Below are 17834 nucleotides of genomic sequence, written 5' to 3' on the forward strand. Positions count from 1 at the left end.
TGCAGAGTTCAACTTGGGTCATTTTATTTTGCATGTTACAACAACTGATGGAAAATAAAGAATTTATATTTGTTAAAAGACAGAACAGCAAATGAAACGGCATCAGTACTTTTGGTGGTTTCGAGGTGTTTAGAAAGGGAAGCGCCACAATCACATACTCCAAAGACAGTTCAAACGGGACCATACTGTATGTGCTCTAGCAATATTGAACTCCTGTCTGCAAACTGGATATAATTTGTCATCTTCTCATGTTATAAATATCCTACTATTTGATAAAAGCACGTTGCTTCAATAGTTTATTTTAAGTGTCACTTGATGGAGCAAAATATACAGACACTGCCTGCAGCAGTTATGAATCAGCAAACTCAATACACAGGGAGAAAAAAAAGCTGAAGATTATAACAATAAATAGACACTAGACAACATGAGACACTCAACATCCACATCTTTCCTAATGTTTTATACATGCTTCCAAACACTGAATCATACCTCGGATAAAAAGGACAGTTTGAATTAATTAATGACTTGTGTATGTTGTGTATTTCTCAGACACAAGCAGCATTTGATTTGGCTTTCCCAACATAGAAAAACAGATCTGATGGAGCAAGTCAAAGTGTCGAGATCAGACAGCGTAAAGGTTTGATGAAGGCTCAACTTTTCACTCAGACTACATAAACGAGCGCACAGAAATGGTTTTCAACTAAATAAATACTCTGGCTAAATACACAAGTCCATAAACCAGTCTCGATGAGGAGGATCTGTTTCATTGGTATTAAAAAATTTCAAAATACATAAACGCAGGTAGAAAAAAATTCAGAACATCATATTGCAGAAGATTGCTGACCTCTACCAACCAGTGGATGAGGATCAGTCATCATATATATATATATGTACAGTTATCTGCATGTTTAAAAAGATCAAAAAAGAAAACAGACGAAGAAGAACCTATGTCTTCTCCTATGAATGATTTGTGCCTATGATGACATTTCACTTCACCTTCCTATCCCTGTGCATCCACTTAGAAGTGTTATCATGCTAGGGATGAGTGATATGGTAGAAAACAAGGTTGTGATAATAATCTTTAAAAAATATTCATCACAGTATGTCTCATATTTTCATCCCAAACCGTAAAACCAAACTAATAACTGCATTTTCTTCAATCACCCATGTAGCCAACATCATTAATGATATACAGTATATATTTAGGATATGACGCCACTGAAAAATGATAAACATTATATTAAGTTTGCCATTAATACTCTAGTTGAGATTTCAGCATTAATTTCAAACGTAATGAGCTGCAGCTGCGAACCTGCCAATGTATGCTAGTTTTGTTGTCATTACTGTCACTGGTAATGATGGCATTTTAACTCAATCTCAATATAACGTTGAAGTACTCTGTTAAAGGAATCCACCCACAAAATGACCATTTGTGTATCAAATACTCGCTCTGTGTAATGTTGAATTAGGGAAGCCTTTTTTTTTCTTCCTGCATGCCTCCACGGTGAACAAAGAATTTAAAAACTGAGAAAATTCTTGATGAAGTGAAGTCATAGGGGTCCACGTGTAACAACAGCAAAAGTATATAAAAGCATCTGTTTACAAACTCTCACACAACTCGTGCAGTTTAATTCAAGTCTCATTTATCCAGTTGTATGCTCAGCTTTCTAACGGGGAACTGAACTTAAAGTTAAACGTATCTATGCTCTATTCAAGACTCCATTGACAAAAACAGAAATTATACCTTGCTGAGAACAGGAGCTGATCAGTTTGTTTGTGTCATTGCGTGACTTTTTTTTTAATGAATTCAACATTTTCTTATGAATCCAACATAACACGTTCCAATAACTGATATACAAATGGTCATTTGGGGGGTGAAGTATTCATTAAAAGCATATATGAGAGGTTCTTTTGTAAATAGGTGCCCAAAATGTTGGCACAGTGTATTCACAAGCAGGGTTGCTGGATACATTCTCAGGAGAAACAGACTCCCCAAACACAAGAATAATCATATTAATAAGGCGGAGGTTAGGTCAGGTATTAGAATATGTTTATGTGCATTGAAAAAAGTAAAAGTAAAATCTTCTGTTAATATGCTGCATGTCCCAAACTGGTAGAGGCCAGACAACTGAATCACTACAGGAGACCTCTGGAGCATTATGGGTGTCAATTTAGATACCGCTCTGCACAGACCGAGCTCTAAGGTGCAACACTGTAAACTCACGGCCTGACAATGAAAAACGACCCATGGTAAATAGCACTTGTCTTTTTGTATGCAAGATATTATTTGACAAGTTTTTTTTTCCAGAATCAAACTGATACTGTGTTGTCCTTCAGAGGAGAGGTGATGCTACTGGTTGTCCATTGAGTTGCTCTATTCAACATTATGTAATACACACGCGTAAAAGTGGCAATGACAGTCCAAATGCAGGTTTTAATCCACACGTTTGGCCCCCTTCAGAATTTTTGTCAGTGTCTGAACATCCAGGTGATTTGGAATGCATTTGCCTGGTGGTACACAGTGTGTGCGATGTTAATGTACATCCTCTGTACCAGCATCAATTGTCCTTACATTAAATTACTCCTCCTCCATCTCTATGGTAACAGATGGGTCTCTGTCCTCAACTGCAATGAAAGGGGAAAGAGACATTTTAGCGTGCATTACTTGTCTGTTGGAACTGATTCCGCTCATACAGTGGTTAACATTGTGTTGCATGTGACCACCAGGTGGTAGCAGAACAGTGTGGTTAGAATGCAAACAGCAAGCTGGTAATGCAGGGGGAGCTTGGTGCCACCTGATTACTGGATTTTAGCACAGACATGATTTTTATTTTCATAGTGACAATCACATCTCTGAGCTTTTTTTCCCCTCAAGGGTGACATAGTTTGTCCTCCTCATCACTTATGGTGGGTGCTGGAGGGTGACTTTCTACAGGAGTTACTTTTTACATGTGTACCCAGTGCTGTGACAATGGAAAACTGAATTATGGAAGACACCGTTCAAGGGACAGTTCACGTTACATCAAAAATACATATTTTTCCTCTTACCTGCAGTGCTATTTATAAATCTAGATTGTTTTGGTGGGAGTTGCCGAGTGCTGGAGATATTAGCTATAGAGATGTCCGCCTTCTCTTTAATATTATAGAACTAGATGGCACTGGGTTTGTGGTGCCCAAGGCAACAAAAAATACATTTGAGCAATGTCTCTTTCCCAAAATCATGACCTGGTTACTCAAGATAATCCACAGATCTTGTTGACAGCACTTTCATGTAGGAACTGCTTTCTTTCTACCTAATTACACCCACCAACCGCATCACTGCACAGAAGCCAGCATGCATCTGCTTATGGATGAGAGGGTAGTGCCTGCACAAGATGTTAACACTAATGCCGTCCTCCTCAGCTGAGCTGTAATGTTAGCTAGCTCAGTATTGCTAGGTGAGCTAGCAGCAGATGCACGCTTCCTTCTGAATAGTGATTCGGCTGGCAGGTGTAGGTCAGTAGGAAGAAAATAGTTCCTACAGAAAACTGCCCACAACAAGGTCTGTGGATTATCTTGAGTAACCAGGTCATGATTTCTGGAAAGAGACATTGCTGTTGAGTTTTAAAATGTTTTTTTTTGATGATCAGGCCGAGTACAATTTAGTTCCATAACACTGGAGAGAAAGCAGACATCTCCAACACTCAACTCACACTAAAACAATCTAGATTGATAAATAACACTACAGGGGAAAGGAAATATATGTAATTTTGATTTGGGGATGGAACCAGATCAACTGCATTGTTGCTTCATTTTCGGGGAGCAACCATTTTGGAACTGAGAAGAAATGAGACATGGTAAACTGACTATTTTTTAATATGCCACTGAAGCTTTGAGGCATCAATGTTGCATTACGATCCGTCAGCAGCACTTTGTACATGTGGCAGATGCATTAGTGGGTTTAGACAGCAGGGGAAACTAAAATAATAATAATAATAATAATAATAATGCTTCTCACCTTTTATGTGAAGACAAGTGCAACTGTTTGGTTTGGTAATGCATTATTAAGTGTAGCTTAATAGCCTCATTAGCAGGACTGGTTAAGCTATAAAGATTGTGGTGCTTATAGTGGGACATTAGGCAGCTCAAGAGACTCGTTAAGATTTGCACCTTTACGCCTTCACATTCAACTTTAAAAAAAAAAAAAAAAAAAAAAAAAGCTTTCACACCACGTTCACATTGTGGTAATTGGGGAAGGCTTGTGCTTGCAAATACAACTGCAGTGTCTACAGGAGCGCTAAGAGGCAAGACCAAACCCATTAAATAATAATATTAATAATAATGATTCAGACCACACATTCAAATTCAGTTTTTTTTGGTTTGTACTGATAGTAGTTTAACAAAAGTTTGATATATATATTTTCCATGGATTAGCTGTTATATTTAGTGTAGTGACACTAAAAAATAGCTCATAAAATAATGTTAGACACATTGAGAGATATTTATCCAGTTCATCCAGTGACATTTAAATTACCATCTCATTTCTAAACTCAAATAAAAATACATATTAACACACAGTAGTTAGCACATCAACAATATTATTTAAGAATTTGAAAATCAATTTGTATTCTAGGGATTACAAAGACCATGTGGAAGTAAAAAAAAAAAAAAAAAAAAAAATGCACATGACAAAATTAAAGTGACTCACCCAGGCTTCCCTCCTCAGAGCCATCATCCGACTCCTCCCACATGTCCTCATTAGCTAATAAGGGGTTGTGGGACTCAGAACTCCGATTCTTCAAGGGGAAGTAGTGGCCGTTCCCTTGGCTGATGTGTACAGTGCACAAAAGAAGATGGAGGCTAGTTAAGCAATCGTGACCATTAACTCTTCCCATCCACTGATCCAGTCCCTCATGCTACATTTTGTTCATTAACTCCAGACGCTGCTACATGTGAAACAACTCTGTATTCTGCAGTCAACTTTATGTTGTCTATCCTATAAACTATGCACATCCCCTGTATTTTTATTATATATTATTGACCATTTCAGTGCCTAATATATTTATGTTGCGTGGTATTATTGTTCTCTGGTTCAGCATTTTAATTCTGTCTACTGCAAACCAAATGTCAATTATAGAGAAAATTCAAGAATACCCATGTGTTAAAAATGCAAAAGGAGCAGCACCACTGAAAGATGAACTAATTTTGCATCTTTAAGTAATAATCTTGAAGTTTTACATTCAGATAAATGTCTTTTAGGTCACTATCAGTGAATAAGATAACACACGTGATTGAGCCCAGTGATGAAATTGCTGACAGTGTTACAAACTTGGTGTCTGTGGCTGCATTCACTGGAAAGATCACATGCCACACAGATAAAGTGACACATTTTTCATCACCCAGCATTGGTTGGTCTGCCAGAGAGGGTAGGTGGAGCTAACGCAACAGACTAGCGCCTCAACTTGCTGGTTTACGAAGCAGCATACCGTGTTATTTCCCAGTCTCTGCTAGGGACGATAGACGATGCTAGACAATGAAACTTAAATAACCTGTGCAAATTCACAGGTGACACTGTTTGGATCTCTGGAAGGTGAGATCCAAAAAAACACCGACAATTACTGTTTATATGTAAACACCAAGCAGCAATAGAACAGAAGTGCAGCTTGCAGCAATAAAAGATTTTTTCTGCAGCCAGGAGGCGTGTAATGTGTTTCAGGCAGGAAGAAATTCTTTGTTACAGATCAACATGTCGCAGGAGTCACAGGAATCTGTTAACTAATTGGCTATGAGTAGTATTTGGCGGTAAATTAAACTATCTACAACTTTTAGTTTGGCCGCACTTTGCCACAGAATCAAACAGCAGCAACTCGGAGCAGCCACCACAGCTTTCCATAGATATTACATGGCAGCTCACTGCAGGCCACACTTCGCCACTGCTTGATGTGTTTTTCGGCACCAGATGCTGCCAAAAAGAAAAAAAGAAGATCTTCAAGATTGTAACTTGCTGTCAAACTCACCTTGAGAAGACAGGGATGAACCACAGCCTCCGATTCTCTCCAAACACCTGCTGCAGGTTTTTGCGTATGCCAACATTGAAGCCATTTCTGTCTGGTCCAGTGACAAATACTGGAGCTGAGAAGGCCTCTGGAAAAGGTAAACAATCAGAGTATATTTTCAATTTTCTACATCAACTTGAACAGAAGGCCTACATTCACAGCTGAAGACTTCCTCACAGCAAATAATTTCTCTGCCTAACTGACAGGTAGTGACAGAGCAGCTTAATGAGCAGAATCTTCTCTGATAAATATGTAAATCCTCACCTAAAGTGGATCGGTTCTTGGCCACCAACCAACAGTGGTAGCCAAAGAGGAACATGAGACTGACGAAGAACATGAGCGCCACAAACATGAGGAAGAGGACATGGAACTTTGCAGGCCCATTTGGCAAGTCACCCTGGGAGAGAGAAACAGGAGAACAAGAAACTTGAGAAAAAGGTGGGCTTTAAAAAGGTATAACTCATGACACAGGGTTTAGTTCTCTGCTCTTGTGAAATGGTAATACTGCTGAATATGTGCAACTCAAACTGAGTTTGTCATATGACTCCAGAATCAGAGTGACAAGTGATAACTGATGACACTCACCACCCAGAATTTGAGGAAATACTGAAAGACTGTTGCTGCAATGAATACACAGTACAGCATGGAGTAGGAGAGAAAAAGCAGGAAAAACTTGTAGTTGGAAAAGCCCACACAGTTGTTCACCCTGAAAGGAAAAAAGAAAGTCTCGTGTCGGAGCAAAATTCATGCATAAATTTCTCCGAACGGGAAAAACAGGTTAAGTTTCTACTCACCAGGGACAGTGATGGTCCATCTTCAAGACACATCTTTAAAAGAAAAACATATTTTGTTTCAGTATATCATTTGACAGTATGGCAGATATGTTAAAAGGAAACTTTGGTATTTTTCAATGTTTTTGTCTCCAAGTGACGACAAATTTTGGAATTTGTCTGCTGTTAAGTGAGAGTGCAGCAGCTGGCAGCCACAAAACAGGCTTAAATGTCATTACTCAGGGCATATGTGTACTTTAAATTTATGTCCACTAAAAGTGCTTGTTTTTTTGCCACTGACAGGCTCAGATTATTATTCTAAATGTCTAACAACATAAATAAAGGGATCCCTACAGAAATAGGCCTTTAAAGAGAAAGATACTTTTTGTTTAACCAGAAACAGCTGAGAAATCACAATTACCAAACTCAACAGACTCCATTAAAATAAATGGTAATTTTAGCATGTATAGAGTCATGTTTTTACATCTGGATAATTTGAGGGTTTATTTATAACAAACCAGGAGAAAGATGGATCAAGATTGTTTTTGTGAGTTTTATTTTGTTTCTGTCAACACTGAATGAAGAATGTTTTACAATGATAAAATTAGTGTTTGTTCAAATGGAGTCTGGTTGGTTTGGTGTTGGTGATTTCAGGGCTGTTTCTGGTTAAACAAAAAGGATATTTCTCTTTAACAAAAAGGTCTCTCTCTTTAGGAATGCTTCCCATGATATTATCAGACACTTTGAAGAACAATCTGAGCCTGTCATTTGCAAAAACAAGCACTTTTAGTGGACATAACTGACGGTGCACAAATACCCTGAGTAGGTACATTGCAGCCTGTTTTGCCGCTGTCAGCGCTCTCACTCAATACTGGACTTATTTCAAAAATTGTTGTTCCCATTAGTCACTAAGACACAAACACATGGGAAAGGTTGAAAATAACCAAAGTTACCCTTCAAAACAGGAACAATCTCAGTAACATTTCTCACATCATTAAAAACCTAACTTTTAATACAACCTTCTTACATGTCTTCTGACAGCCGTCTGATTCCTGTTGGTAAACCCCTGCTCTGATTGATCATTAGGATATTCTTTCTGAGAGATGGTGTGCTAGCAAAGCAACACCTTCTAATTATCACAACAGTCCCAGGCCAACAAATATCCCCTTGCCTGGGGCAATCTCTCTAGATGAATGGTTTGAGGAGGAAAGAGTGACTTACGTTTCACAGACCGAGCAGTGGTGACAGCGGTCAGGCTTCAGTACCTGGCAGCGGTCGCAGAACCTGATAGCTAGAGACAACAGGATGGCCAGTTGAATGAACGACATTTGAGCTGATCTTACCCTTCACATACTTCCTGTAGCCTAGAACTTAGCAATCAGCACTAATGAAAGAGACGCATTGGCTGATTACTCTGGATGGGGATCCTCAGGAGCACACACAAAGCTAATTGCTCTAGCCTATGTCTTTTCATCGCACACAGATTATGTGTGGGATGACGGACCGTGGCTAATGTACCTGCCTTGGTATTATCATAGTTTTGAGATATGGCAAATAAGTGAATATGAAATCATATCCTTGTGGAGGAAAGATATAAATTGCTCGACAGGACAATTTACCTCCAGACTGAGCTCGAGAGAAGATGGGCAGTTTCTTCGCAATCTCAACCAGGATTTGTTTCTGAACATCTGGCCTCTCCTCCATCTCGTATCTCTGCTTGTCTGAGTATGACAGCTGAAACTACAGTAACAAAAATACATCATGCTTAACAATAGATTTATTCTATTATTACATATGGTACAGTAAATTAAAAAAAAAAAGCAGCCTGTCATCTTCAACAGTTTGGATACCTTTTTGCATGGTGATGCAGGAGGGGTAAATATGGACTTCCAGTAGGTCCAGGAGAACATCACAAAGCAAATATGAAATACAATCAGATAGGCCACTGAAAGGAAACAAATGGGCACAACCATTAACTAATGTCATGGGTTGTTTACACACTGCTTGTAGCGCAAACAAAAGGTACTTAACTCACCTTTTTCCAGTGTGTTGGTGAGTGTAACTGTAAAAAACAGGAATATGGCATTATGAAAGCACAAGCTGGGTGTCAGAGACTAGCAACAGTGTAGCTAACTGTGACCACTGACACTAGTTTGATTATACAAACATTTACCGGCTAACACGACTAACGTTAGCCCGGTTGACAGGTTGTAAGTTAGCTAGGAGGCACAACATAAGCCAGTCTTTGTATGGACACACAGTTAACACGAACCTCTTTTTAGCAACGCAAAATTAAACGACGTACCACTTATTTAAAAGCCAAATTTTGCGTTAAGCAAATAAAAGCACACACCCTACACCACTTCCGCCTAGTTTGCTAGCTCCTGCTCTGACTATAACGTTATTTTTGTCAGCACTGCTGTGCGGCAATCTGCGATGTCTACAGTTAAACGGTAAAAAATCACAACAAACGGACTCAGTTGTTCGTACTTACAAAGACATAGCTCAAAGACGTAGGCGTAGTACGACCACAACACCACGGAGGTTATTATAAGGACAGGTATCCAGGAGAAAACCCTTTGACAGCATCTCAAACCTCTGGAGAGAGCCATGTTCCATCTAACCTCTGTTCTTATCTGCGCTCGACTACCATGCCTTGGATTTATCCATCAGTGAGATCAGGGAGCGATTCACCGCACTCCAGGAGCCAGTCCAGCATCTTGATAGCCACAATGCTCACTTGTTAAAGTAAAGTAATACATCAATATGTTTATTTAAATACACTTACTAAACTAAAAAGTACGTAATTGTAGGGAAACCAGAAGCTTTTGAGCCACAAGCAGACCACACCATAGCAAACTCCCACCAGTCCCCCAAATTCAGTTTAGTCCGTTGACAAAACCATGATAGGGGAGACTGGGGACGGTTGCAACAGTTCTTATTCACCTTATTCCTAGCCCCCATACCTTGCGTGAATTATGGGTGCAACTTCCAGCAATCGAAACCAACAATTTTCAGTGGTAACAGTTTGTTTACTCTATTCTTCATCAAGAGCAATTGGGAAATAAAATGTGGAACACACCACCTGTTATAGCTCAAAAGGGATTATGTGATCACACCTCTGCCATCTCTGACAGCCATCTCAAAGCATTGGTTTTTATTTTCCTTTTCAACCGAGCACACTAGCAATTAGCTTGCCTCGCTCCGTTAAAATATTGTTAAAGGGGAACTAATGTTTTTTTCAACCTGGGCCCTATTTTCCGATCTACTTTTGTCTAAGTGAGTGATAGGATGTTCAATATTTGACATTTCACCAGTACGAAGCTAGGGCTGACCTGCCTGCAGCCCGTGAGCGTGCACTTTCAATCAGCTCTGCGTCCGTGTACGTCCGTGTACTCCTTGTTAAAATAAATATGGTCCATCCAGATCCATGTTTGTTGGGGCAAGTCAAAACACTCACTCAGAGAGTGAAAGTCTGGCTCTGAAATCTCACGTCTCGCGAGATTCTTCTTCTTTGGTGTTTTACAGCAGTTGGTCTCGTGAGATTTGAGTTGTTGCAGGAAGTTAACGCTGGAGTGACCTTACAAACGCGAGTTACTCTGTTTGGAGTAGTCATGGCTGAATTTTTACCCGACTTTGACCGACTGGATCTGGATGAGCCATTTGAATTTGATGACCGGCCGCATTTATTTGAACACGGAGTACAAGGACGTACGCGGAGGCAGAGCTCATTGAAACTGAAGAGTGGACGAGGAGAGAGAGAGGGAGCAGCAACAGGCAGAGGAACATGTCCGAATCCAGCTAAAGGTAAACACAGTCATTTCTCCTTTCCGTTATGTTGTCGGATAATTATACTAACGATCCGAGCCTATCTGTGTGAAAAAAATGCACTTTTGATGGACGTATTTTAACGTTGTTTGACGCTGTCCCAGTGCCCTATTATTTAATATAGCACACGCTCACGGGCTGCAGGCAGGTCAGCCCTAGCTTCGTACTGGAGAGATGTCAAATATTGAACATCCTATCACTCATTTACACAAAAGTAGATCGGAAAATAGGGCCCAGGTTGGAAAAACCATTAGTTCCCCTTTAACTTTAACATGTCCCGACCTAAGGTAAACATCTGCGCCTTCTAAAGATGATTTCTGATGACTTACTAAGAAATTCTAACACATTCAGCAAAAATTTAACATAAGTCACTAACTGTAGCTCCATGTAAGGTGAATAAATGTGATGTTTCCCAGCTAATACTTCGCTCGTCTGCGTTAACGGTGCAGTTTACACGTTTTTTTAACTTCTGATTTATGAAAAACTGTTCTGAGCGAAACATGATCTTGAATTTATCAGCAGACTTCAGTAATAGTAATATAAAGTAGAAGTTAAAGAAATAACTTTTGGCTTTCATTTTTTTTCATACGATATAAAGGAAGTACGGTAACTCAGTAACACATTCTCAGCCCTAATGACTAAATACATATCTCAAGGTATGTAGCTGAGTTTATTTTGTAACTAGCAATTTTCTAATGTAGGTTGAGAATGAAGTCAGACAGGGAAAGACAGGGATATATCATGTATTGACACTGAGTGACAGATCTGTCAGTCTATGTGTCATTCTCTTCTGCAAATTCTGATTTAATACTTTTTCACTATAAAAATGTCATCCCTGAGTCATTCTATTCCTCCAATCAGATACACACTAAAGTGATGACACTGATACTGCACTTGCTAAGTTAGACCCTCTCAGCCACCAGGGAAGACAGAATTAAAGTATTTTAATTTAGAGGTATTAAAATATTTTTCAGGAGCTGTCACACTGTCTTGACCTTTGGTATTAACCATTCAAAACTTACTTAGGTTGAATCATTGTTTTGCTGATCTCTAAGTCACATGGTTATAGCATGTGTCCAGGTCCGTGTGTCTAGCAAGCACATGATGTTCTGGCATGGCTAATAGGGTGGGGACGGTTGCAACAAGGTTTTGCAACTGTCCCCAAGCTAAACAGCCATGTCACTGTGATTACATAAAAAGTATAGTTCACCAAAATATATAAAATTGTCACTGTTGTTTCCTACAGTTGATGTCATTGACAATAAATAATAAGATTACTATTACTAATAACTACTGTGAACAATATGTAATATGTGATCCTGTTTAAATGATATGGGTAATTAGCAGGCAGATGTAGGTTTGATATATACATTTTAATGTAGTCCAAATAGTCTCTGAGTAACTGAGAGAAATGCAAAAAGTGTTGCAACTGTTCCCAGTCTACCCTATATTTATTATGAAAATTCAGACAAAAGAATTGACTCCAGTATCATCCCAGATATTTCCACAGTTGTGTTTACTTATCTGAAATAAGAAATACGATATGTCTTTTAAGAAGACAGTCAAGAATCCACATTATCCTTTAATGATGGCTGAATTCCATTTAGCTGCTTCAGGTTTAGGGTCCTGAGGAAGTTTTGAAAGTAAAGAGTTATTTTAAAAAAAAAAAAGGTTAATTCAATACACTAAATTATCTGTATTCTGTTTAGGAGTCAGTCAGTGTTTAACTTTTGTCTTATGAGATGCAGTTTATTTTACGCCATGGCCCCAGCAAACAGAAAGAATCTTTACCGATCTTTACCCCAAATCTATAAACATATATGTTTGCTGTATGAGCTCTGGCATTAATCTCTATGACCAGAAAACAAGACCTTCCATATGAAATGCTATGGACGGTTACATTACATTCATTTATCAGACTCGTTGTTCCACAAGGTGACTTAATTTTTATACATGTTGTACATTTGGAGTAATTTGGGGTTCAGTGTCTTGCTCGGGAGTACTTTGCCATGTGGCATCAACACTACAGTTATTAGACAACTCGCTCTACCACCAAGCTCCAGCCAACTAAGTGCAGCCTTTCATGAGTCCTGTATGGTCCAGCGCCTGGCACCATGAACAAACCAAGACTCTCACCTCTTTGTTTTCTGCTGTTTGAGGATTTTATTTCAAGGTCTTAACAGGGCAGCGCACCATAAGCAGGCATGACTGTTAATGTCAGAGCTACAGCCCAACCAATGCTTAATTTTTGATGCTGATATCAGTGTGTGACAGTGATTTATTAGGCAGTGGACAGCAGAGAGCTGACAAGAAACAAGGGGAGAGTGATAGAGGATGACAATCAGCACAGGTCCCCAGCTGGTCCTGAACCAGGACTGATTTAACTTTAACAGCACTTTTTCAATTAAGTGCTCTTGTTTACTCCTGTGTGCTTAATTTGTAGGTTACACAACCAGCTGGATTCTTGTCAAAATCTCTGCAGGCCACACACAAACAAGACATCATCTAATTGTTTTGCCCTCCCAAGAGCGAAATTGGATCAACATTCTTTGAGTATAAGCCACAGATACTGCAGCAGTTTATTTAGCCTACATTTAACATTAAGACTGATGTTCACCTTCTCAATTAAAACGCTCTGTGAATTACATCATCTTGGGTTGTTTGGTATTTGATTTTAATGTGACAGTTCTGCATTGAGTTACTTTTATCACTGCCGTCCCCAATTTACACACTTTAACAGCTCAATTTTTAGATTTAACTGGATTAAATTAAGATTTAATGATACTGGGTGGTTATTTTGTGAATTGCAGCAACAAACAGCAACAACAACAATATGTTTATGTATTCACACTAAAAGAAAAAAGCAAATGAGTGCTTACAAGCCCAGTAATTTGACATGTTGTATATATTATGGGAATTATCTGGATTCCAGTAAAGACGTATAAAATGTCTGGGAAAATTACCCCCAAGATACATTTTTTTTAAAAACCTAAGAGCTAAACTGACCATTTTAAAGTATTTTGAGGGGGCCAGTTTATGATTTAGGGCCACACAGAAAAAGTGCACACACTGATAGTTTTCTGACACATTATTCAATGACATTTTAATGACTTTTTTAATACTATGACCCTGTTATGACTTGACATACAATGACATACTTACACTTAACAAATCTATAACAATCAATAGTGATATGACCAAGGTGACACTAATATTGTAGTTTTCCACTTTTTAATACATTTAAAAGTAATAAAATAGAGAGACAGTGCATGTGTTTTACATTTATTGGACCTACCCAAAGCAGTTGAGCAAAGGCTTCTCCTGGGGTACGACAGCACCACTAGGAAAAAACACACGCAGAACTGAAGTACACCACAAAATTAGAACCAGACGTAATAATAATAATGGCTTTTTTTCCATCAATAACAATAACATCAATATATTGTGGGAGGTATTGGGGGGATGGGTCCCCTCCAATATATGTTTTGATTATGGCCTAGTATGCTGCAGTGTAGTGCAAGTACGTCATGAAAATGATTAAATATGAAAGTATATGGATGTAATCATGAATAATAGTGATAATTGTTTGAATGTATGATTCATTCAGGGATATGATTTGGTATTTTGAAAGGCCTCAGAGTCCTTCACTTTCTGCATGCAGGCATGTGAGGAGGCTTCAGGGTCTCTGAAGGTTATGATACTGTAAGATGAAGACCTTGTAGATAATCAGACTCCAGTATTAAACAAGTTGTATGATGTATGTGACGTCAACAAAAGCACACGGTTAGGTTTAGGAAAAAAAAATCCCGGTGTGGTAATCGGGAAGTGAACACCGAACTCCTGGGTGAAAGTCCAGGGTTTGTTGGACCCATCCAACACCCCTTGCACCCACCCTACAGGGAATTTCCAGCTCCCTATATAACGTTGTTACCAGCAGCATTTCAACCTGACACCGTCTAGCGGCGCATCATACCGCCATGAAAGATGGCTTTTGGCGTCATGTATCTAATGTCAAAATCATTGACAAAACAGAAGTATTTGACGACTCTGGAATGAGAACGGACTGTGATACACTTTATAAGGCTGAATCATTGTTCTGTTGCTTTAAAGGAGCAGTGTGTAGTGGCATCTAGCGAGGAGGATTGCAGATTGCAACCAGCAGAAACTTCCTTTAGGTGCAAAGTGTGAGCTCCCAGTTAGGATTCCCTCAGTGTTCACGGTCAGGAGGTTTTTACTGGAGGCCAAATTATCTGCAAACGTCTCTTCCTTTTCAAAACAAACTGTCCAAGTGATTCAAACCAGTAAAAACGAAAACCTTCTTATCTAAAGCCGACGTTTGGTTTGTCACTTCTGGGCTACTGTAGAAACATGGCAGTGCAACATGGTAGACTCCGTGGACAAGGACCCACTCCCATGTGGATATAAACAACTCATTCTAAGGTAATAAAAACTAGACACTTCTTATTTCCAGGTGATTATACACTTAAATATACATATTATGATATATTTCATTTCTGCCAATATATCCCTCTAAATCCTACACACTGGACCTTTAAGTTTTTGGTATGACTGTCCATGCACACATGCTGTACCAAGTTCTTCTCTGACATCAGATTTGTGTTGTATTAAACATACTGTATATTGAAGTAGGATTACCTGAGTTTTCACTAAGTTTCATCTGTTATTCATCAAAATAAAGACTGACCAAGAGTACTTGTAAGAGTTGTGTACTGGAGGCATCCTCGTCTTAGCGTGAGCCTCTTTGGTCAGAGAGTTCTGGACGTTGTGATTGACATTTGCACAATGACTTACAGTAACACCTTTGAGGTATGAGCTGTAGGTGCTCCGTACAGTAGCCCCACACAGAGGAGGTAAAAAGGATTGTGTGTTACTGTCTCCAGGGTGTCAGGTTCAACTGTATGACAGCCAGCCTTTTCACCACTTTGTTGATCCTGCCTGTCTCCCCTGTCTGGATGCTGCCTCCCCTAAACACCAATGCTGATAACGCCCAAGGAATGATTGATTACATGCACTGTTGCAGGCTGAAAAGCCTGAGACTCATCAAGAAGAGGAGCTGTGTTTTCTTTTGCTGCCATTTGAGGTTTAGAAGCAGCTGCTCACTCCGGATAGTGACAGATGTCAGTTCTCTTGCTCTGTTGGAAATTTACTAACAGCTTCTTCATCTTACTGAAGCTGAGCTGCAGATTATTCTCCTTTCACTAGATGAAAGTCTGTGCCGGGTTCCTGCAATTACCCCAAAATAGAGGGGCAATCAGAAATCCCCTAAAGGTAACATGACTCACAACTGAATCTGAATTTGTGACAGTGAGAAGATGAGTCTACAGTATCTACGCTGCTATGGAGACAGAGAGACAGCAGCCAGTGTTGGGTCGACTTGTCTCACTGTGGATTTAGGGGAACTGGTTTGTGATGTCATTCAACTCCGTGACTCTCTGCTTTTATAGACATGTAAAATAAATGTTTAAGATGGTGAAATAAAACTTTTAGTTTTGCTCCACTGCTGTTTTTTCACTTTATCATCATCTCTGCTGTTATGACTTCGCCTACATCTCAAACCACATAGGGAGTCTACCAGAACTCACCATCTCACTCTTTACCGGGCTTTTGCCTCCTGCCAGCTTACCACCATTTCTTCAAGTCCAAGTGTTTTTCAGCCTACTCTGTTTCCTCTTTCCCTGTGGGTTGTCATCATGGGCTTGTCTTGTGGTGTCATCTGTGTCCTTCCTCAGGGTGTGACCTGTCCATTTCCTCTTACTTCTTTTGATTGAGGATGTCATGTCTTCCTGGTTTGTAATCCCTACAGTTCCTCATCTGTGGTTTTGATGGGCCACAGCAGCTTTATGGTTTAGCATTGGCATTTGTTGACAAAGACCTGTATCATGCTTGTGAGTGCCTTGGTGGTTTTCCATGTCTCAGAACCACAGAGCAAGACGGTTTCCACGTTGGTATTAGGCATGTGCATGATTAGACAACTAGTTGATCAAATGTTGCTACTGTTGCTAGTCAGCACCTGAAATACTAGTTGGTCAAACTTATTAAATTTACTATTGTTTTATTTATGTACACATTTAAATTGTAAATCAATACATATTTTGATGACTTAACGAGATAGTAGTGTGCTCGAGGACCATCTTTATCATATGATGCTCAAGAAAAAACGCAGGTGCTCTTGAAGAAAAGGGTCAGCACATGGTGAAGACAAAATGAACTTGAGGCACTCATGCAAGGAGCAGGAACAGATGCATTTGATTTAAGTTCAAAAAGCCTTTATATCAAAAACATGGCTGCTCACATAAAAACACCGACCGGTTTCGACTCTATGGTCTTCGTCAGGGTGCAAAAGGCTGGACAGGAGTCAAGCAAACATTTTATAAGCTTGGTAGGGGGTGTCACCCAATCTTGATTAAAAAGTGAGCACAGGTGGGTGACAGCAATGAGAGGCCATTTTGAAAGTGACACGCCTCCATAAGTGTTTAAAAAAAAAAAATCCTGTACTTAAATGAAAAATACTATTAACCAAATATCAAAAACATGAAAAATATGCTTGTATAAAGGACATTTACTATGATATATATCAAAAAAAGAAGGAAAGACTACTTAATTCATGTCCCTTAACCTAAACTAAGGTGTAATTTCTTTTTCAAGGCCGTTATGCAGTTGCGCTCACCCAGTGAAAATGTCTTTGTAATAATCAGGCACATTTCCCATAGATTTATTTTCCTAGGGTTAGGGTAAGTATTTTTTTACTTTTATTTGGCCAGTTATTGTCATATCATGTAGAATAATGTGCAGTTTTTAAAATGCACTGTGTGACGGCACACATTTCAGCAGCATTTAAAAAACAAGTCGACTATTGAAAAATGTGATTAATGAGTTGGTTTTCTATATGTTTTTTTTGACAAAAATTGTGCTTGATCTTGACTCAGTTTAAACTTCTATTCAAACCTCATGGAAATAAGTTGTTAGGAACATACTTAGTTGATACTGAGGTTGCATAGCTTGATGTTTGTTGGAGAGCTGGCTAGTGTGTTAGAGGAATCAATAAGAATCAGAATCAGTTGACACTCTATGCTACTGAAAAGAGGAATTACAAGCACTTAAGTGCACCATTTAACACCTTAGTTTATGTGTGCGTCCAGTCTAAATGAACTTTAACACATCTTGGGGTGAAACATCAGCA

At 39.1% G+C, this 17834-nt stretch overlaps 1 protein-coding gene across 1 annotated transcript; it reads right to left on the reverse strand.

The window, feature by feature from the left end:
- Positions 1–4: 4 nt before the first annotated feature.
- On the reverse strand, positions 5–9450 carry zdhhc15b (zinc finger DHHC-type palmitoyltransferase 15b). Its single transcript, XM_050043257.1, has 11 exons — positions 9300–9450; positions 8841–8867; positions 8656–8750; positions 8425–8545; positions 8027–8096; positions 6830–6862; positions 6621–6741; positions 6300–6432; positions 5997–6123; positions 4688–4806; positions 5–2625 (listed from the first exon to the last, which is right to left on the reverse strand). The coding sequence occupies exons 1-11, from the start codon at positions 9415–9417 to the stop codon at positions 2579–2581; spliced, it is 1011 nt and encodes a 336-aa protein (XP_049899214.1). The 5' UTR covers positions 9418–9450; the 3' UTR covers positions 5–2578.
- Between the last annotated feature and the right edge of the window lie 8384 nt (positions 9451–17834).

This window comes from Epinephelus moara, chromosome 4 (assembly GCF_006386435.1).
Source record: "Epinephelus moara isolate mb chromosome 4, YSFRI_EMoa_1.0, whole genome shotgun sequence".
Classification (NCBI taxonomy): domain Eukaryota; kingdom Metazoa; phylum Chordata; class Actinopteri; order Perciformes; family Serranidae; genus Epinephelus; species Epinephelus moara.